This window comes from Oncorhynchus mykiss, chromosome 5 (genome assembly GCF_013265735.2).
Source record: "Oncorhynchus mykiss isolate Arlee chromosome 5, USDA_OmykA_1.1, whole genome shotgun sequence".
In the NCBI taxonomy this organism is placed as follows: Eukaryota; Metazoa; Chordata; class Actinopteri; order Salmoniformes; family Salmonidae; genus Oncorhynchus; species Oncorhynchus mykiss.
The window spans coordinates 98,203,307-98,227,569 of NC_048569.1; the positions used below are offsets into that span (position 1 = coordinate 98,203,307).

At 44.6% G+C, this 24,263-nt stretch overlaps 1 protein-coding gene across 9 annotated transcripts in view; it reads left to right on the plus strand.

Moving 5' to 3' along the window:
* herc2 (HECT and RLD domain containing E3 ubiquitin protein ligase 2) overlaps positions 1–24,263 on the plus strand; it is a 251,465-nt gene that overhangs the window by 205,882 nt on the left and 21,320 nt on the right. For 8 of the 9 annotated variants that reach the window (XM_036978973.1, XM_036978974.1, XM_036978979.1 and 5 more), the window contains 8 exons: positions 4,016–4,193; positions 4,343–4,504; positions 7,098–7,189; positions 12,287–12,426; positions 14,175–14,362; positions 17,720–17,917; positions 21,557–21,640; positions 22,306–22,447. In XM_036978973.1, the coding sequence (XP_036834868.1) occupies positions 4,016–4,193; positions 4,343–4,504; positions 7,098–7,189; positions 12,287–12,426; positions 14,175–14,362; positions 17,720–17,917; positions 21,557–21,640; positions 22,306–22,447 (1,184 nt within the window). The remainder of the gene's footprint in view (positions 1–4,015; positions 4,194–4,342; positions 4,505–7,097; positions 7,190–12,286; positions 12,427–14,174; positions 14,363–17,719; positions 17,918–21,556; positions 21,641–22,305; positions 22,448–24,263) is intronic. The other variant, XM_036978975.1, reaches the window with a different exon arrangement.

A 24,263-nucleotide genomic window follows, 5' to 3' on the forward strand; every position in this document is an offset into this window, starting at 1 on the left:
ATATACACTATACTATATACACACTATACTATATACACACTATACACACTATACTATATACACACTATACTATACACACTATACTATACACACTATACTATACACACTATACTATATACACTATACTATATACACACTATACACACTATACTATATACACTGTACTATATACACACTATACTATATACACTATACACACTATACTATATACACTGTACTATATACACTATACTATATACACACTATACACTATACTATACACACACTATACACACTATACTATATACGCACTATGCACACTATACTATATACACACTATACACTATACTATATACACACTATACACACTATACTATATACACTATACTATATACACACTATGCACACTATACTATACACACACTATACTATATACACAATACTATATACACACTGTACTATATACACTATACTATATACAGACTATACTATATACACTATACTATACACACTATACTATATACACTATACTATATACACACTATACACTCTGTACTATATACGCTATACTATATACACTATTCTATATACACACTATACTATATACACTATACACACTATACTATATACACATTATACTATATACACACTACTATATACACTATACTATATACACACTATACACACTATACTATATACACTATACTATACACACTATACTATATACACTATACTATATATACACACTATACACACTATACTATATACACTATACTATATACACACTATACCCTCTATACTATATACACTATAATATATACACTATACTATATACACACTATACACATTATACTATATACACTATACTATATACACACTATACTATACACACTATACTATACACACTATACTATATACACTATACACACTATACTATACACACTGTACTATATACAATATACACACTATACTATATACAATACACACACTATACTATATACACTATACTACATACACTATATATACAATATAAACACTACTATACACACTATATACACTATACTATATACACTATACTATATGCACAATACACACTATACTATGTGCACTATACACACTATACTATATACACTTTATACACTATATACACTATACTATATACAATATACACACTATACTATATACACTATACTACATACACTATGTACACTATACACACTATACATACTATACTATATACACTATACCATATACAATATACACACTGTACTATATACACTATGCTATGTACACTATGCTATATCCGCCATATACACTCTACTATACACATTATACACACTATGCTATACACACTATCCTATATACACTCTACTATACACACTATACTATACCCACTATGTACACTATACATACTATACTTTATACTATGTACACAATAGACAATATGCTATGTACACTATACACACTATACTCACGGAACACACTATTTTTCAAATCAAATGTATTTATAAAGCCCTTCTTACATCAGCTGATATCTCAAAGTGCTGTACAGAAACCCAGCCTAAAACCCCAAACAGAAAAAACCCCTAGAGAGGAATCAGGCTATGTGGGGTGGCCAGTCCTCTTCTGTCTGTGCTGGTGGAAGAGGAACCAGGCTCTGAGGGGTGGCCAGTCCTCTTCTGTCTGTGCTGGTGGGAGAGGAACCAGGCTCTGAGGGGTGGCCAGTCCTCTACTGTCTGTGCTGGTGGGAGAGGAACCAGGCTCTGAGGGGTGGCCAGTCCTCTACTGTCTGTGCTGGGGGGGGAGAGGAACCAGGCTCTGAGGGGTGGCCGGTCCTCTACTGTCTGTGCTGGTGGGAGAGGAACCAGGCTCTGAGGGGTGGCCAGTCCTCTACTGTCTGTGCTGGGGGGAGAGGAACCAGGCTCTGAGGGGTGGCCAGTCCTCTACTGTCTGTGCTGGTGGGAGAGGAACCAGGCTCTGAGGGGTGGCCAGTCCTCTACTGGCTGTGCTGGGGGGAGAGGAACCAGGCTCTGAGGGGTGGCCAGTCCTCTACTGTCTGTGCTGGTGGAAGAGGAACCAGGCTCTGAGGTGTGGCCAGTCCTCTTCTGGCTGTGCTGGGGGGAGAGGAACCAGGCTCTGAGGGGTGGCCAGTCCTCTTCTGGCTGTGCTCGGGGAGATTATGAAAGATTACATGGCCATTAAGGCCAGATCGTTCTTCAAGATGCTCAAACGTTCATAGATGACCAACAGAGTTAAATAATGATCACAGTGGTTGTAGAGGGTGCAACAGGTCAGTACCTCAGGCGTTAATGTCAGTTGTACAGCGCCTTCAGAAAGTATTCAGACCCCTTTCCCACATTGTTACGTAACAGTCTTATTCTAATATGGATTACATAAATGTTCTTCCTCATCAATCTACACTCAATACCCCATCACGATGAAGGGAAAACAGGTTTTTAGAAATGTTAGTAAATTTATTGAAAAAAAATACTACTTATGAGTAATCAGACCCTGCTATGAGACTTGAAATTGAGCTCAGGTGCATCCTGTTTCCATTGATCATCCTTGAGATGTTTCTACAACTTGATTGGAGTCCATCTGTGGTAAATTCAATTGATTGGACATGATTTAGAAAGGCACACACCTGTCTAAGGTCCCACAGCTGACAGTGCATGTCAGAGCAAAAACCAAGCCACGAGGTCGAAGGAATTGTCTGTAGAGCTCCAAGACAGGATTGTGTCGAGGCACAGATCTGGGGAAGGGTACCAACACATTTCTGCAGCATTACAGATTGGCCTCCATCATTATTAAATGGAAGAAGTTTGAAACCAGTGTATTAGGCTGTACCACACAGCAGTATCCTGCAAGCTGTGCTGCAGTATAAACTTTTAAAGGAGGAACCACTGTTTATCCAGTGTATATAGCCAGCAGCATACCACTGCTGGCTTGGCTCTGAAGCTAAGCTGGGTTGGTCCTGGTCGGCAGCATACCACCAGCATACCACTGCTGGCTTGGCTCTGAAGCTAAGCAGGGTTGGTCCTGGTCGGCAGCATACCACTGCTGGCTTGGCTCTGAAGCTAAGCTGGGTTGGTCCTGGTCGGCAGCATACCACCCAGCATACCACTGCTGGCTTGGCTCTGAAGCTAAGCTGGGTTGGTCCTGGTCGGCAGCATACCACCCAGCATACCACTGCTGGCTTGGCTCTGAAGCTAAGCTGGGTTGGTCCTGGTCGGCAGCATACCACCCAGCATACCACTGCTGGCTTGGCTCTGAAGCTAAGCTGGGTTGGTCCTGGTCGGCAGCATACCACCCAGCATACCACTGCTGGCTTGCTTCTGAAGCTAAGCAGGGTTGATCCTTGTCAGCAGCATACCATCCTGCATACCACTGCTGGCTTGGCTCTGAAGCTAAGCAGAGTTGGTCCTGGTCGGTCCCTGGATGGGAGACCAGATGCTGCTGGAAGTGGTTTTGGAGGGCCAGTAGGAGGCACTCTTTCCTCTGGTCTAAAAAATATCCCAATGCCCCAGGGCAGTGATTGGGGACACTGCCCTGTGTAGGGTGTCGTCTTTCAGATGGGATGTTAAACGGGTGTCCTGACTCTCTGCGGTCATTAAAGATCCCATGGCACTTATCGTAAGAGTAGGGGGTGTTAACCCTGGTGTGACGGCTAAATTCCCAATCTGGCCCTCATACTATCACAATCACCTAATCATCCCCAGTTTACAATTGGCTCATTCATCCCTCCTCCTCTCCCCTGTAACTATTCCCCAGGCCGTTGGTGTAATTAAAAACGTGTTCTCAGTCAAAATAAATAAATATCACAATGTTTTATGAGTCCATAATCACGATAGGATCAAGGTTGACATCGTCCAACCTTATATACACACACACACACACACACCTTATTCTCACAGTGTGCAGGGCCCCACGTTAGTTGGCTACACTTCTCAACTTCCATATGATTTGCAATAGCAACATTGTTTGGCTTGCAGTAAAGCGAAATACAAACTTGTGACCTCTCCTCCCCCTCTTCTAGCCCGTGTGACCGTCCCCGCGTGATAGAGTCCCTACGGGGGGTGGAGGTGGTGGATGTAGCTGCTGGAGGGGCCCACAGTGCCTGCATCACGGCCAGCGGAGAGCTCTACACCTGGGGCAAGGGACGCTACGGACGCCTGGGGCATGGAGATTCTGAGGACCAACTCAAACCCAAACTGGTAAGCTGTGGTTCTCCTCTCCTCTTCTCTCAACTTCTAATCTCTTCACTCAACTTCTCTCACTCTCTAATTGACACACACACACACACACACAAACACTTCCTGATGCTGAGTGTATCCCTGTCTCTCTGTTGTGGGTCTCTCTCCAGGTGGATGCTCTGCAGGGCCACAGGGTGATAGATGTGGCGTGTGGTAGTGGTGACGCCCAGACTCTTTGTCTGACTGACGATGACATGGTCTGGTCCTGGGGCGACGGAGACTATGGCAAGCTTGGGCGGGGCGGCAGCGACGGCTGCAAGGTCCCCATGAAGGTACAGACCAGACCCGTCCACTAACACCGCAGGTTTCGTCCCAAATCTATTCCTGCTATCAGGGATTGTTACGAATCCCTTTTGGCCCGGCAGTCTAGGGGGGGATGGTAACGAGACCCGTAACATAACTCATGCAAATTATAATAGTGAAAAAGTAAAAGTGAGAACGAAATAATCACAGAGAACTAAATTACCTTCAAACACTCAGGGTTTATTTGATAAACACACGGTAAAGGGGGGCAGGAAGAGGGGCTGAGCTGGACCCAAGGAAAGAAACAATATCCAAAAACACCCCTAAGCTAGACTAGACTACTTCTATACAGCTAACTAACTAACCAAAAACACCCCTAAACTAGACTAGCCTACTTCTATACAGCTAACTAACTAACCAAAAACACCCCTAAACTAGACTAGCCTACTTCTATACAGCTAACTAACTAACCAAAACCCCCCTAAGCTAGACTAGCCTACTACTATACAGCTAACTAACTAACCAAAACCCCCCTAAGCTAGACTAGCCTACTACTATACAGCTAACTAACTAACCAAAACCCCCCTAAGCTAGACTAGCCTACTACTATACAGCTAACTAACTAACCAAAACCCCCCTAAGCTAGACTAGCCTACTACTATACAGCTAACTAACTAACCAAAACCCCCCTAAGCTAGACTAGCTTACTATAATCACATGGTTAGTGTGTGCTGAAAGACAACAGTAACACAACCTCTTCCAGGTCGTATAATCACATGGTTAGTGTGTGCTGAAAGACAACAGTAACACAACCTCTTCCAGGTCGTATAATCACATGGTTAGTGTGTGCTGAAAGACAACAGTAACACAACCTCTTCCAGGTCGTATAATCACATGGTTAGTGTGTGCTGAAAGACAACAGTAACACAACCTCTTCCAGGTCGTATAATCACATGGTTAGTGTGTGCTGAAAGACAACAGTAACACAACCTCTTCCAGGTCATATAATCACATGGTTAGTGTGTGCTGAAAGACAACAGTAACACAACCTCTTCCAGGTCGTATAATCACATGGTTAGTGTGTGCTGAAAGACAACAGTAACACAACCTCTTCCAGGTCGTATAATCACATGGTTAGTGTGTGCTGAAAGACAACAGTAACACAACCTCTTCCAGGTCGTATAATCACATGGTTAGTGTGTGCTGAAAGACAACAGTAACACAACCTCTTCCAGGTCGTATAATCACATGGTTAGTGTGTGCTGAAAGACAACAGTAACACAACCTCTTCCAGGTCGTATAATCACATGGTTAGTGTGTGCTGAAAGACAACAGTAACACAACCTCTTCCAGGACGTATAATCACATGGTTAGTGTGTGCTGAAAGACAACAGTAACACAACCTCTTCCAGGTCGTATAATCACATGGTTAGTGTGTGCTGAAAGACAACAGTAACACAACCTCTTCCAGGTCATATAATCACATGGTTAGTGTGTGCTGAAAGACAACAGTAACACAACCTCTTCCAGGTCGTATAATCACATGGTTAGTGTGTGCTGAAAGACAACAGTAACACAACCTCTTCCAGGTCGTATAAGCACATGGTTAGTGTGTGCTGAAAGACAACAGTAACACAACCTCTTCCAGGTCGTATAATCACATGGTTAGTGTGTGCTGAAAGACAACAGTAACACAACCTCTTCCAGGTCGTATAATCACATGGTTAGTGTGTGCTGAAAGACAACAGTAACACAACCTCTTCCAGGTCGTATAATCACATGGTTAGTGTGTGCTGAAAGACAACAGTAACACAACCTCTTCCAGGTCGTATAATCACATGGTTAGTGTGTGCTGAAAGACAACAGTAACACAACCTCTTCCAGGTCGTATAATCACATGGTTAGTGTATGCTGAAAGACAACAGTAACACAACCTCTTCCAGGTCGTATAATCACATGGTTAGTGTGTGCTGAAAGACAACAGTAACACAACCTCTTCCAGGTCGTATAATCACATGGTTAGTGTGTGCTGAAAGACAACAGTAACACAACCTCTTCCAGGTCGTATAATCACATGGTTAGTGTGTGCTGAAAGACAACAGTAACACAACCTCTTCCAGGTCGTATAATCACATGGTTAGTGTGTGTTAAAGGACCAACGATTTCCTGATTACTAACTCTAATTCTGAAGTATATTAATACCCAAACCCCCTAATCTTTAAAAGTTGAAAATTAAATGTTGAGTTTATTCTGAACATGTTGCCAGTGTTTTAAAGTACCTCGACCATCACCGTTGTGTTGTTTCTCTTCACTTGGCCCTAATACTCTTCTGTAATATGGTCTATCCCCTACAAACGTGTGCATAATATGGACGCAGACAAAAAAGTTATTGAAGGATATATTACCACAGTTGATATAGATCTGTTATTTACCAAAAACAGATAAACTATTGGTAGTTTTGCCACCCTCGTGCACTATGGAAGTAGTGCGCTATAGAGGGAATATGGTGCCGTTTGGAACGTACACACCGTCTCCCCAACATGACTGATCTAACAGCTTTACCCATACCGGGATGTGTGTTTTCCGTCTCATGTCCGAGTGTTACTGTTCTCTCGCTTGTAGATTGATTCTCTGACTGGACTGGGAGTGGTGAAGGTTGACTGTGGCTCCCAGTTCTCTGTCTCTCTCACCAAGTCTGGAGCAGTTTACACCTGGTGAGTAAACTATACATCCTGACCACGGTCAACTGTTACACTGACTATACATCCTGACCACGGTCAACTGTTAGACTAACTATACATCCTGACCACGGTCAACTGTTAGACTGACTATACATCCTGACCACGGTCAACTGTTAGACTAACTATACATCCTGACCACGGTCAACTGTTAGACTAACTATACATCCTGACCACGGTCAACTGTTACACTGACTATACATCCTGACCACGGTCAACTGTTAGACTGACTATACATCCTGACCATGGTCAACTGTTAGACTAACTATACATCCTGACCACGGTCAACTGTTAGACTAACTATACATCTTGACCACGGTCAACTGTTAGACTGACTATACATCCTGACCACGGTCAACTGTTAGACTGACTATACATCCTGACCATGGTCAACTGTTACACTGACTATACATCCTGACCACGGTCAACTGTTACACTGACTATACATCCTGACCACGGTCAACTGTTAGACTAACTATACATCCTGACCACGGTCAACTGTTAGACTGACTATACATCCTGACCACGGTCAACTGTTAGACTAACTATACATCCTGACCACGGTCAACTGTTAGACTAACTATACATCCTGACCACGGTCAACTGTTACACTGACTATACATCCTGACCACGGTCAACTGTTAGACTGACTATACATCCTGACCATGGTCAACTGTTAGACTAACTATACATCCTGACCACGGTCAACTGTTAGACTAACTATACATCTTGACCACGGTCAACTGTTAGACTGACTATACATCCTGACCATGGTCAACTGTTAGACTGACTATACATCCTGACCACGGTCAACTGTTACACTGACTATACATCCTGACCACGGTCAACTGTTAGACTAACTATACATCCTGACCACGGTCAACTGTTAGACTGACTATACATCCTGACCACGGTCAACTGTTAGACTAACTATACATCCTGACCACGGTCAACTGTTAGACTAACTATACATCCTGACCACGGTCAACTGTTACACTGACTATACATCCTGACCACGGTCAACTGTTAGACTGACTATACATCCTGACCATGGTCAACTGTTAGACTAACTATACATCCTGACCACGGTCAACTGTTAGACTGACTATACATCTTGACCACGGTCAACTGTTAGACTAACTATACATCCTGACCACGGTCAACTGTTAAACTGACTATACATCCTGACCACGGTCAACTGTTACACTGACTATACATCCTGACCACGGTCAACTGTTAGACTAACTATACATCCTGACCACGGTCAACTGTTAGTAGACTAACTATACATCCTTACCACGGTCAACTGTTAGACTAACTATACATCCTGACCACGGTCAACTGTTAGACTAACTATACATCCTGACCACGGTCAACTGTTACACTGACTATACATCCTGACCACGGTCAACTGTTACACTAACTATACATCCTGACCATGGTCAACTGTTAGACTAACTATACATCCTGACCACGGTCAACTGTTAGTAGACTAACTATACATCTTGACCACGGTCAACTGTTACACTGACTATACATCCTGACCACGGTCAACTGTTAGACTGACCATACATCCTGACCATGGTCAACTGTTAGACTAACTATACATCCTGACCACGGTCAACTGTTACACTGACTATACATCCTGACCACGGTCAACTGTTACACTGACTATACATCCTGACCACAGTCAACTTTTAGACTAACTATACATCCTGACCACGGTCAACTGTTACACTGACTATACATCCTGACCACAGTCAACTGTTACACTGACTATACATCCTGACCACTGTCAACTGTTAGACTGACTATACATCCTGACCACGGTCAACTGTTACACTGACTATACATCCTGACCACGGTCAACTGTTAGACTGACTATACATCCTGACCACGGTCAACTGTTACACTGACTATACATCCTGACCACGGTCAACTTTTAAACTAACTATACATCCTGACCACGGTCAACTGTTACACTGACTATACATCCTGACCACTGTCAACTGTTAGACTGACTATACATCCTGACCACGGTCAACTGTTACACTGACTATACATCCTGACCACGGTCAACTGTTACACTGACTATACATCCTGACCACGGTCAACTGTTACACTAACTATACATCCTGACCACGGTCAACTGTTACACTGACTATACTTCCTGACCACGGTCAACTGTTAGACTAACTATACATCCTGACCACGGTCAACTGTTACACTGACTATACATCCTGACCACGGTCAACTGTTAGTAGACTAACTATACATCCTGACCACGGCCAACTGTTACACTGACTATACATCCTGACCACGGTCAACTGTTACACTGACTATACATCCTGACCACGGTCAACTGTTACACTGACTATACATCCTGACCACGGTCAACTGTTACACTGACTATACATCCTGACCACGGTCAACTGTTAGACTAACTATACATCCTGACCACGGTCAACTGTTACACTAACTATACATCCTGACCACGGTCAACTGTTAGTAGACTAACTATACATCCTGACCACGGTCAACTGTTAGACTAACTATACATCCTGACCACGGTCAACTGTTACACTGACTATACATCCTGACCACGGTCAACTGTTACACTGACTATACATCCTGACCACGGTCAACTGTTACACTGACTATACATCCTGACCACAGTCAACTGTTAGACTGACTATACATCCTGACCACGGTCAACTGTTAGTAGACTAACTATACATCCTGATCACAGTCAACTGTTACACTGACTATACATCTTGACCACAGTCAACTGTTAGACTGACTATACATCCTGACCACGGTCAACTGTTAGTAGACTAACTATACATCCTGATCACAGTCAACTGTTACACTGACTATACATCTTGACCACAGTCAACTGTTAGACTGACTATACATCCTGACCACGGTCAACTGTTAGTAGACTGACTATGCATCCTGACCACGGTCAACTTTTAGACTAACTATACATCCTGACCACGGTCAACTGTTACACTGACTATACATCCTGACCACAGTCAACTGTTACACTGACTATACATCCTGACCACGGTCAACTGTTAGACTGACTATACATCCTGACCACTGTCAACTGTTAGACTGACTATACATCCTGACCACGGTCAACTGTTACACTGACTATACATCCTGACCACGGTCAACTGTTAGACTGACTATACATCCTGACCACGGTCAACTGTTAGACTGACTATACATCCTGACCACGGTCAACTGTTAGACTGACTATACATCCTGACCACGGTCAACTGTTACACTGACTATACATCCTGACCACGGTCAACTGTTAGACTGACTATACATCCTGACCACGGTCAACTGTTACACTGACTATACATCCTGACCACGGTCAACTGTTAGACTGACTATACATCCTGACCACGGTCAACTGTTACACTGACTATACATCCTGACCACAGTCAACTGTTACACTGACTATACATCCTGACCACTGTCAACTGTTAGACTGACTATACATCCTGACCACGGTCAACTGTTACACTGACTATACATCCTGACCATGGTCAACTGTTACACTGACTATACATCCTGACCACGGTCAACTGTTACACTAACTATACATCCTGACCACGGTCAACTGTTACACTGACTATACTTCCTGACCACGGTCAACTGTTAGACTAACTATACATCCTGACCACGGTCAACTGTTACACTGACTATACATCCTGACCACGGTCAACTGTTAGTAGACTAACTATACATCCTGACCACGGTCAACTGTTACACTGACTATACATCCTAACCACGGTCAACTGTTACACTGACTATACATCCTGACCACGGTCAACTGTTACACTGACTATACATCCTGACCACGGTCAACTGTTACACTGACTATACATCCTGACCACGGTCAACTGTTAGACTAACTATACATCCTGACCACGGTCAACTGTTACACTAACTATACATCCTGACCACGGTCAACTGTTAGTAGACTAACTATACATCCTGACCACGGTCAACTGTTAGACTAACTATACATCCTGACCACGGTCAACTGTTACACTGACTATACATCCTGACCACGGTCAACTGTTACACTGACTATACATCCTGACCACGGTCAACTGTTACACTGACTATACATCCTGACCACAGTCAACTGTTAGACTGACTATACATCCTGACCACGGTCAACTGTTAGTAGACTAACTATACATCCTGATCACAGTCAACTGTTACACTGACTATACATCTTGACCACAGTCAACTGTTAGACTGACTATACATCCTGACCACGGTCAACTGTTAGTAGACTGACTATGCATCCTGACCACGGTCAACTGTTAGTAGACTGACTACACATCCTGACCATGGTCAACTGTTAGTAGACTAACTATACATCCTGACCACTGTCAACTGTTAGACTGACTATACATCCTGACCACGGTCAACTGTTAGTAGACTAACTATACATCCTGATCACAGTCAACTGTTACACTGACTATACATCTTGACCACAGTCAACTGTTAGACTGACTATACATCCTGACCACGGTCAACTGTTAGTAGACTGACTATGCATCCTGACCACGGTCAACTGTTAGTAGACTGACTACACATCCTGACCATGGTCAACTGTTAGTAGACTAACTATACATCCTGACCACTGTCAACTGTTAGACTGACTATACATCCTGACCACGGTCAACTGTTAGTAGACTAACTATACATCTCGACCACGGTCAACTGTTAGACTAACTATACATCCTGACCACGGTCAACTGTTACACTGACTATACATCCTGACCACGGTCAACTGTTACACTGACTATACATCCTGACCACGGTCAACTGTTACACTGACTATACATCCTGACCACGGTCAACTGTTACACTGACTATACATCCTGACCACGGTCAACTGTTACACTGACTATACATCCTGACCACGGTCAACTGTTACACTGACTATACATCCTGACCACAGTCAACTGTTAGAGGATGAATTAGGGTTAAGTACCGGGGTAACAATGACAACCACCTGTATAAAACTATGTGTGTTTTCAGGGGTAAAGGTGACTACCACCGGCTGGGTCACGGTTCTGATGACCATGTACGGCGACCCAGACAGGTCCAGGGCCTGCAGGGGAAGAAGGTCATTGCCATAGCAACGGGGTCACTCCACTGTGTCTGCTGCACTGAGGATGGTAGGGAATTACTGATTTATTTGTTTTCTGTCTGTTTTGAAACGGTGTTCTTGACCAGTATTTTTACACTATCAAGATGTATTTAAATCCTAATTACACTTCCCTACCACCTGTCTACTACTACTACCACCTGTCTACTACTACTACCACCTGTCTACTACTACTACCACCTGTTTACTACTACTACCACCTGTCTACTACCACTACCACCTGTCTACTACTACCACCACCTGTCTACTACTACTACCACCTGTCTACTACTACTACCACCTGTCTACTACTACTACCACCTGTCTACTACTACCACCTGTCTACTACTACTACCACCTGTCTACTACTACTACCACCTGTCTACTACTACTACCACCTGTCTACTACTACTACCACCTGTCTACTACTACTACCACCTGTCTACTACTACTACCACCTGTCTACTACCACTACCACCTGTCTACTACTACTACCACCTGTCTACTACTACCACCACCTGTCTACTACTACTACCACCTGTCTACTACCACTACCACCTGTCTACTACTACTACCACCTGTCTACTACCACTACCACCTGTCTACTACCACTACCACCTGTCTACTACTACTACCACCTGTCTACTACCACTACCACCTGTCTAATACTGCTACCACATGTCTACTACTGCTACCACCTGTCTACTACTGCCACCACCTGTCTACTACTACTACCACATGTCTACTACTGCCACCACCTGTCTACTACCGCCACCACCTGTCTACTACTACTACCACCTGTCTACTACCACTACCACCTGTCTACTACTACCACCACCTGTCTACTACTACTACCACCTGTCTACTACTACTACCACCTGTCTACTACTACCACCACCTGTCTACTACTACCACCACCTGTCTACTACTACTACCACCTGTCTACTACTACCACCACCTGTCTACTACTACTACCACCTGTCTACTACCACTACCACCTGTCTAATACCGCTACCACATGTCTACTACTGCTACCACCTGTCTACTACTGCCACCACCTGTCTACTACTGCCACCACCTGTCTACTACTACTACCACCTGTCTACTACTACTACCACCTGTCTACTACTACCACATGTCTACTACTACCACCACCTGTCTACTACTACCACCTGTCTACTACTACTACCACCTGTCTACTACTACTACCACCTGTCTACTACCACTACCACCTGTCTAATACTGCTACCACCTGTCTACTACTGCTACCACCTGTCTACTACTGCTACCACCTGTCTACTACTGCCACCACCTGTCTACTACTACTACCACCTGTCTACTACTACCACCTGTCTACTACTACCACATGTCTACTACTACCACCACCTGTCTACTACTACTACCACCTGTCTACTACTACTACCACCTGTCTACTACTACTACCACCTGTCTACTACCACTACCACCTGTCTAATACTGCTACCACCTGTCTACTACTACCACCACCTGTCTACTACTACTACCACCTGTCTACTACCACTACCACCTGTCTACTACTACTACCACATGTCTACTACTGCTACCACCTGTCTACTACTGCCACCACCTGTCTACTACTACTACCACCTGTCTACTACTACCACATGTCTACTACTACCACATGTCTACTACTACCACCTCCACCTATCTACTACTACTACCACCTGTCTACTACTGTATTACTACTATTACAGTGTGTCTGTGCCATGGTATCTGTAGCTGTGTTTGTGTCTGTCTCAGGAGAAGTGTACACGTGGGGTGATAATGACGAGGGCCAGCTAGGAGACGGGACCACTAACGCCATCCAGAGGCCTCGTCTTGTCGCTGCGTTGCAGGGGAAGAAGATCAACAGGGTGGCCTGTGGCTCTGCCCACACACTGGCCTGGTCCACCTCCAAACCTTCCAATGGAGGGAAACTTCCTGGTCAGGTAACTGGACGTTATGACTACCTGGTCAGGTAACTACTGAACGTTACAACTACCTGGTCAGGTGACTACTGGACGTTATGACTACCTGGTCAGGTAACTACTGAACGTCACAACTACCTGGTCAGTTAACTACTGGACGTTATGACTACCTGGTCAGGTAACTAACTACTGAACGTTACAACTACCTGGTCAGTTAACTACTGGACAATATGACTACCTGGTCAGTTAACTACTGGACGTTATGACTACCTGGTCAGGTAACTACTGGACGTTATAACTACCTGGTCAGTTAACTACTGGACGTTATAACTACCTGGTCAGGTAACTACTGGACGTTATGACTACCTGGTCAGGTGACTACTGGACGTTACAACTACCTGGTCAGGTGACTACTGGACGTTATAACTACCTGGTCATTTAACTACTGGACGTTATAACTACCTGGTCAGTTAACTACTGGACGTTATGACTACCTGGTCAGGTGACTACTGGACGTTATATCTACCTGGTCATTTAACTACTGGACGTTATGGCTACCTGGTCAGGTAACTAACTACTGAACGTTACAACTACCTGGTCAGGTGACTACTGGACGTTATAACTACCTGGTCATTTAACTACTGGACGTTATAACTACCTGGTCATTTAACTGCTGGACGTTATGACTACCTGGTCAGTTAACTACTGGACGTTATGACTACCTGGTCAGGTGACTGGACGTTATAACTACCTGGTCATTTAACTACTGGACGTTATAACTACCTGGTCATTTAACTACTGGACGTTATAACTACCTGGTCAGTTAACTACTGGACGTTATGACTACCTGGTCAGGTGACTACTGGACGTTATGACTACCTGGTCATTTAACTACTGGACGTTATGACTACCTGGTCAGGTGACTGGACGTTATAACTACCTGGTCATTTAACTACTGGACGTTATATCTACCTGGTCATTTAACCTCTCTGATCTCCCCATCCCGGATCCGGGATCGTGAATACAGACTCAAGCTCATTACCATAAGGCAACGTTAACTATTCATGAAAATCGCAAATGAAATGAAATAAATATGCTAGCTCTCAAGCTTAGCCTTTTGTTAACTACACTGTCATCTCAGATTTTCAAAATATGCTTCTCAACCATAGGAAAACAATCAATTGTGTAACAGTAGCTAGCTAGCGTAGCATTTAGCGTTAGCATTAGCGTTAGCAATTAGCAGGCAACATTTTTCACAAAAACCAGAAAAGCATTAAATAAAATAATTTACCTTTGAAGAACTTCAGATGTTTTCAATGAGGAGACTGTTAGATAGCAAATGTTCAGTTTTTCCTGAAAGATTATTTGTTTAGAGAGAGAAATCGCTCCGTTTGGTGCGTCACGTTTGGCTACCAAAAAAAAACGAAAATCCAGTCGTCAATTACGCCGAACTTTTTTCCAAATTAACTCCATAATATCGACTGAAACATGGCAAACGTTGTTTAGAACCAATCCTCAAGGTGTTTTTCACATATCTCTTCGATGATATATCCTTAGTGGAAGTGTGCTTTCTGTTCTGAATCCCAGGAGATAATGACCGCAATTGAAGATTACGCACAAATTTAGACAAAGGACACCGGGCGGACCCCTGGAAAATGTAGTCTCTTATGGCCAATCTTCCAATGATATGCCTACAAATACGTCACCATTGCTGCAGACATCTTGAAGAAACCACAGAAAGGGCAGGCTCGTTCCTGGTGCATTCACAGCCATATAAGGAGACATTTGAAAACAGAGCTTCAGGATTTCTGCTCATTTCCTGTTCGAAGTTTCATCTTGGTTTCGCCTGTAGAATGAGTTCTGTGGCACTCACAGATAATATCTTTGCAGTTTTGGAAACGTTAGACTGTGTTCTTTCCAAAGCTGTCAATTCTATGCATAGTCGAGCATCTTTTCGTGACAAAATATTGCGCTTAAAACGGGCACGTTTTTTATCCAATAATGAAATAGCGCCCCTATAGACTTAACAGGTTTTAACTACTGGACGTTATAACTACCTGGTCAGTTAACTACTGGACGTTATAACTACCTGATCAGTTAACTACTGGAAGTTATAACTAACTACCTGGTCAGGTGACTACTGGACGTTATAACTACCTGGTCAGGTGACTACTGGACATTATAACTACCTGGTCATTTAACTACTGGACGTTATAACTACCTGGTCAGGTGACTACTGGACGTTATAACTACCTGGTCAGGTGACTACTGGACGTTATAACTACCTGGTCAGTTATAACTAACTACCTGGTCAGGTAACTACTGGACGTTATAATGTGGGTGATCTCTAATCTGTTTTTATAATGTGGGTGATCTCTAATCTGTGTTTATAATGTGGGTGATCTGTAATCTGTTTTTATAATGTGGGTGATCTCTAATCTGTGTTTATAATGTGGGTGATCTCTAATCTGTTTTTATAATGTGGGTGATCTCTAATCTGTGTTTATAATGTGGGTGATCTGTAATCTGTTTTTATAATGTGGGTGATCTCTAATCTGTGTTTATAATGTGGGGGATCTCTAATCTGTGTTTATAATGTGGGGGATCTCTAATCTGTGTTTATAATGTGGGGGATCTCTAATCTGTGTTTATAATGTGGGGGATCTCTAATCTGTGGGTGGTGTAATGTGGGTGGTGTAAAGTGGGTAACGTGGGTGGTGTAACGTAACGTGTGTACCGTGGGTGGTGTAACGTGTTGTTAACGTGTGTAACGTGGGTGGTGTAAGTGGGTGGTGTAGCGTGGGTTGTATAATGTGTGTTACCGTGTGTAACATGGGTGGTGTAACGTGCGTTAACGCGTATACCGTGGGTGGTGTACGTGGGTGGTATAACGTGTGTTAACGTGTGTAACGTGGGTGGTGTAACGTGTGTTAACGTGTGTAACGTGGGTGGTGTAACATGTTAAATCAAATAAAATGTTGGTGTAACGTGTGTTAACGCGTGTAACGTGGGTGGTGTAACGTGGGTGGTGTAACGTGTTAACGTGTGTAACGTGGGTGGTGTAACGTGTTGTTAACGTGTGTAACGTGGGTGGTATAACGTGTGTTGTTAACGCGTGTACAGTGGGTGTTATTAACGCGTGTAACGTGGGTGGTGTAACGTGTGTTGTTAACGTGTGTAACGTGGGTGTTGTTAACGTGTGTAACGTGGGTGGTGTAACGTGTGTTAACGCGTGTAACGTGGGTGGTGTAACGTGTGTAACGTGGGTGGTGTAACGTGTATTGTTAACGCGTGTATCGTGGGTGGTGTAACGTGTGTTAACGTGTGTAACGTGGGTGGTGTAACGTGTGTTGTTAACGCGTGTCCTCTCTCTCCCAGGTGCCCATGGAATACAACCACCTCCAGGAGATTCCCATCATGTCTCTGAGGAACAGACTGCTACTGCTGCACCACATATCGGAGCTCTTCTGTCCCTGTATCCCCATGTTTGATCTGGAGGGCCGGCTGGGGCAGACCGCACACGGACCTGCCCTAGGGTTTAACACACTACGGGGCATACTCATCTCGCAGGGCAAGGTGGGGGGACATTTAGAACAGACACACAGAGATGGGCTGTATTAGGTAGTTTACTAGGATCCCCAGTAGCTGTATGAGGTAGTTTACCAGGATCCCCAGTAGCTGTATGAGGTAGTTTACTAGGATCCCCAGTAGCTGTATGAGGTAGTTTACTAGGATCCCCAGTAGCTGTATGAGGTAGTTTACCAGGATCCCCAGTAGCTGTGTTATGTAGTTTACCAGGATCCCCAGTAGCTGTATGAGGTAGTTTACTAGGATCCCCAGTAGCTGTATGAGGTAGTTTACTAGGATCCCCAGTAGCTGTATGAGGTAGTTTACTAGGATCCCCAGTAGCTGTATGAGGTAGTTTACCAGGATCCCCAGTCGCTGTATGATGTAGTTTACTATGATCCCCAGTAGCTGTATGAGGTAGTTTACTAGGATCCCCAGTAGCTGTATGAGGTAGTTTACTAGGATCCCCAGTAGCTGTATGAGGTAGTTTACTATGATCCCCAGTAGCTGTATGAGGTAGTTTACTATGATCCCCAGTAGATGTATGAGGTAGTTTACTAGGATCCCCAGTAGCTGTATGAGGTAGTTTACTAGGATCCCCAGTAGCTGTATGAGGTAGTTTACTAGGATCCCCAGTAGCTGTATGAGGTAGTTTACTAGGATCCCCAGTAGCTGTATGAGGTAGTTTACCAGGATCCCCAGTAGCTGTATGAGGTAGTTTACCAAGATCCCCAGTAGCTGTATGAGGTAGTTTACTAGGATCCCCAGTAGCTGTATGAGGTAGTTTACTATGATCCCCAGTAGCTGTATGATGTAGTTTACTAGGATCCCCAGTAGCTGTATGGGGTAGTTTACCAGGATCCCCAGTAGCTATATGATGTAGTTTACTAGGATCCCCAGTAGCTGTATGAGGTAGTTTACTAGGATCCCCAGTAGCTGTATGATGTAGTTTACTAGGATCCCCAGTAGCTGTATGAGGTAGTTTACCAGGATCCCCAGTAGCTGTATGAGGTAGTTTACCAGGATCCCCAGTAGCTGTATGATGTAGTTTACTATGATCCCCAGTAGCTGTATGAGGTAGTTTACTATGATCCCCAGTAGCTGTATGAGGTAGTTTACTATGATCCCCAGTAGCTGTATGAGGTAGTTTACTAGGATCCCCAGTAGCTGTATGAGGTAGTTTACCAGGATCCCCAGTAGCTGTATGAGGTAGTTTACTATGATCCCCAGTAGCTGTATGAGGTAGTTTACTAGGATCCCCAGTAGCTGTATGATGTAGTTTACTAGAATCCCCAGTAGCTGTATGAGGTAGTTTACTATGATCCCCAGTAGCTGTATGAGGTAGTTTACTAGGATCCCCAGTAGCTGTATGAGGTAGTTTACTAGGATCCCCAGTAGCTGTATGAGGTAGTTTACTAGGATCCCCAGTAGCTGTATGAGGTAGTTTACCAGGATCCCCAGTAGCTGTATGATGTAGTTTACTATGATCCCCAGTAGCTGTATGAGGTAGTTTACCAGGATCCCCAGTAGCTGTATGGGGTAGTTTACTATGATCCCCAGTAGCTGTATGAGGTAGTTTACTATGATCCCCAGTAGCTGTATGAGGTAGTTTACTAGGATCCCCAGTAGCTGTATGATGTAGTTTACTAGGATCCCCAGTAGCTGTATGAGGTAGTTTACTAGGATCCCCAGTAGCTGTATGATGTAGTTTACTAGGATCCCCAGTAGCTGTATGAGGTAGTTTACTAGGATCCCCAGTAGCTGTATGAGGTAGTTTACCAGGATCCCCAGTAGCTGTATGAGGTAGTTTACTATGATCCCCAGTAGCTGTATGAGGTAGTTTACTAGGATCCCCAGGAGCTGTATGAGGTAGTTTACCAGGATCCCCAGTAGCTGTGTTAGGTAGTTTACCATGATCCCCAGTAGCTGTATGAGGTAGTTTACTAGGATCCCCAGGAGCTGTATGAGGTAGTTCACCAGGATCCCCAGTAGCTGTGTTAGGTAGTTTACCAGGATCCCCAGTAGCTGTATGAGGTAGTTTACCAGGATCCCCAGTAGCTGTATGAGGTAGTTTACTAGGATCCCCAGTAGCTGTATGAGGTAGTTTACTAGGATCCCCAGTAGCTGTATGAGGTAGTTTACTAGGATCCCCAGTAGCTGTATGATGTAGTTTACCAGGATCCCCAGTAGCTGTATGAGGTAGTTTACCAGGATCCCCAGTAGCTGTATGAGGTAGTTTACTATGATCCCCAGTAGCTGTATGAGGTAGTTTACTAGGATCCCCAGTAGCTGTATGAGGTAGTTTACTAGGATCCCCAGTAGCTGTATGATGTAGTTTACTAGGATCCCCAGTAGCTGTATGAGGTAGTTTACCAGGATCCCCAGTAGCTGTATGAGGTAGTTTACTAGGATCCCCAGTAGCTGTATGAGGTAGTTTACTATGATCCCCAGTAGCTGTATGAGGTAGTTTACTAGGATCCCCAGTAGCTAGCTGTATGAGGTAGTTTACTAGGATCCCCAGTAACTGTATGAGGTAGTTTACTATGATCCCCGGTAGCTGTATGAGGTAGTTTACTAGGATCCCCAGTAGCTGTATGAGGTAGTTTACTAGGATCCCCAGTAGCTGTATGAGGTAGTTTACTATGATCCCCAGTAGCTGTATGAGGTAGTTTACTAGGATCCCCAGTAGCTGTATGAGGTAGTTTACTAGGATCCCCAGTAGCTGTATGAGGTAGTTTACCAGGATCCCCAGTAGCTGTGTTAGGTAGTTTACCAGGATCCCCAGGAGCTGTATGAGGTAGTTTACCAGGATCCCCAGTAGCTGTGTTAGGTAGTTTACCAGGATCCCCAGTAGCTGTGTTAGGTAGTTTACCAGGATCCCCAGGAGCTGTATGAGGTAGTTTACCAGGATCCCCAGTAGCTGTGTTAGGTAGTTTACCAGGATCCCCAGTAGCTGTATGTGGTAGTTTACTATGATCCCCAGTAGCTGTATGAGGTAGTTTACTAGGATCCCCAGTAGCTGTATGAGGTAGTTTACTAGGATCCCCAGTAGCTGTATGTGGTAGTTTACTATGGTCCCCAGTAGCTGTATGAGGTAGTTTACTAGGATCCCCAGTAGCTGTATTAGGTCCTGAGCACAGTGTTGTTGTAAATGCTGTTCTCCAGTACATACAGATGTACTGAGGACAGTGTTGTTGTAAATGCTGTTCTCCAGTACATACAGATGTCCTGAGGACAGTGTTGTTGTAAATGCTGTTCTCCAGTACATACAGATGTACTGAGGACAGTGTTGTTGTAATGGCTGTTCTCCAGTACATACAGATGTCCTGAGGACAGTGTTGTTGTAATGGCTGTTCTCCAGTACATAAAGATGTCCCGAGGACAGTGTTGTTGTAAGGGCTGTTCTCCAGTACATACAGATGTCCTGAGGACAGTGTTGTTGTAAATGCTGTTCTCCAGTACATACAGATGTCCTGAGGACAGTGCTGTTGTAAGGGCTGTTCTTCAGTACATAAAGATGTCCTGAGGACAGTGCTGTTGTAAGGGCTGTTCTTCAGTACATAAAGATGTCCTGAGCACAGTGTTGTTTTAAGGGCTGTTCTCCAGTACATACAGATGTCCTGAGCATAGTGTTGTTTCTCTCCTCAGGAAGCAGCGTTCCGGAAGGTAGTCCAGGCCACCATGGTGAGAGACAGACAGCATGGACCTGTAGTGGAACTCAACAGGATACAGGTAGGAATCGGACTATTTGAAAAACCTACTCAGATGAACACTAGCAAACAGCAGGCTTTCAGAGATTCCTCCTAAATGCTCTCTGTCTCGCTCTCTGTCTCGCTCTCTGTCTCGCTCTCTGTCTCGCTCTCTGTCTCGCTCTCTGTCTCGCTCTCTCTCTCGCTCTCTCTCTCGCTCTCTCTCTCGCTCTCTCTCTCGCTCTCTCTCTCGCTCTCTCTCTCGCTCTCTCTCTCTCTCTCTCTCTCTCTCTCTCTCTCTCTCTCTCTCTCTCTCTCTCGTCTGGTTTCAGTGTTATAAGCAGATATCTGTGTGATGTGTGAACCATGCATGTCAGTCGATGTTGGGTTCCTCGTCTGTTCCAAATAGCACCCTATTCCGTTTAGAAAACACTACTATAGGGCCCATAAGGTTCAGGCCAAAAGTAGTGCACTACATAGGGAATAGGGTGCTATTTGGAATGCACCCCTGGTATAGCCATTCCCCCTCCCAGAGCCTCGGTCCAGGCCACTGGGCCGCCACTGACCCCCTGCTGGGCTGGCTGGATGCCTGGTGAAGGGAGCTGTCACTTTGAACACATCACACCCATCACTCCTGCAGACTCTGTACCGCACTGAGCGGAAGAGCCTGGAGAGATAACCATCTTTCGCTTCCTCCTCCCCCTCCAGGTCAAGCGGTCTCGTAGTAAAGGAGGTTTGGCAGGTCCAGACGGGACCAAGTCAGTGTTTGGTCAGATGTGTGCCAAAATGAGCTCCTTCAGCCCAGACAGCCTGCTGCTGCCTCACCGCGTCTGGAAGGTCAAGTTTGTGGGTAGGTTGTTAGGTTCCTCCTCAGTAGGATGTTAGGTTCCTCCTCAGTAGGTTGTTAGGTTCCTCCTCAGTAGGTGGTTAGGTTCCTCCTCAGTAGGTGGTTAGGTTCCTCCTCAGTAGGTGGTTAGGTTCCTCCTCAGTAGGTTGTTAGGTTCCTCCTCAGTAGGTGGTTAGGTTCCTCCTCAGTAGGTGGTTAGGTTCCTCCTCAGTAGGTGGTTAGGTTCCTCCTCAGTAGGTTGTTAGGTTCCTCCTCAGTAGGTGGTTAGGTTCATCCTCAGTAGGTAGTTAGGTTCCTCCTCAGTAGGTGGTTAGGTTCCTCCTCAGTAGGTGGTTAGGTTCCTCCTCAGTAGGTGGTTAGGTTCCTCCTCAGTAGGTTGTTAGGTTCCTCCTCAGTAGGTGGTTAGGTTCCTCCTCAGTAGGTTGTTAGGTTCCTCCTCAGTAGGTAGTTAGGTTCCTCCTCAGTAGTTTGTTAGGTTCCTCCTCAGTAGGTTGTTAGGTTCCTCTTCAGTAGTTAGTGGGTAGGTTATTAGGTTCCTCCTCAGTAAGTTGTTAGGTTCCTCCTCAGTAGTTAGTGGGTAGGTTGTTAGGTTCCTCCTCAGTAGTTAGTGGGTAGGTTATTAGGTTCCTCCTCAGTAGGTTGTTAGGTTCCTCCTAAGTAGTTAGTGGGTAGGTTATTAGGTTCCTCCTCAGTAGGTTGTTAGGTTCCTCCTCAGTAGTTAGTGGGTAGGTTATTAGGTTCCCCCTCAGTAGGTTGTTAGGTTCCTCCTCAGTAGTTAGTGGGTAGGTTATTAGGTTCCCCCTCAGTAGGTTATTAGGTTCCCCCTCAGTAGGTTGTTAGGTTCCTCCTCAGTAGTTAGTGGGTAGGTTGTTAGGTTCCTCCTCAGTAGGTTGTTAGGTTCCTCCTCAGTAGTTAGTGGGTAGGTTGTTAGGTTCCTCCTCAGTAGGTTGTTAGGTTCCTCCTCAGTAGTTAGTGGGTAGGTTGTTAGGTTCCTCCTCAGTAGTTAGTGGGTAGGTTGTTAGGTTCCTCCTCAGTAGGTTGTTAGGTTCCTCCTCAGTAGTTAGTGGGTAGGTTGTTAGATTCCTCCTCAGTAGGTTGTTAGGTTCCTCCTCAGTAGTTAGTGGGTAGGTTGTTAGGTTCCTCCTCAGTAGGTTGTTAGGTTCCTCCTCAGTAGTTAGTGGGTAGGTTGTTAGGTTCCTCCTCAGTAGTTAGTGGGTAGGTTGTTAGGTTCCTCCTCAGTAGGTTGTTAGGTTCCTCCTCAGTAGGTTGTTAGGTTCCTCCTCAGTAGTTAGTGGGTAGGTGGTTAGGTTCCTTCTCAGTAGGTTGTTAGGTTCCTCCTCAGTAGGTTGTTAGGTTCCTCCTCAGTAGTTAGTGGGTAGGTTGTTAGGTTCCCCCTCAGTAGTTAGTGGGTAGGTTGTTAGGTTCCTCCTCAGTAGGTTGTTAGGTTCCTCCTCAGTAGGTTGTTAGGTTCCTCCTCATTAGGTTGTTAGGTTCCTTCTCAGTAGGTTGTTAGGTTCATCCTCAGTAGTTAGTGGGTAGGTTGTTAGGTTCCCCCTCAGTAGGTTGTTAGGTTCCTCCTCAGTAGGTTGTTAGGTTCATCCTCATGAGAGCGTGACACACATTCCTTTCTATGTACTGTTGGAGTCTACTTTCGTAACTGGAGGGTGTGTGTTGCTTCTCACCACTCTGACTTATCTGAGCATTAGGATTGGGGAAATATGCTTGTGGTTAGGTGTTAGCAATGGGGTTAGGTGTTAGGAATGTGGTTAGGTGTTAGGAATGTGGTTAGGTGTTAGGAATGTGGTTAGGTGTTAGCAAT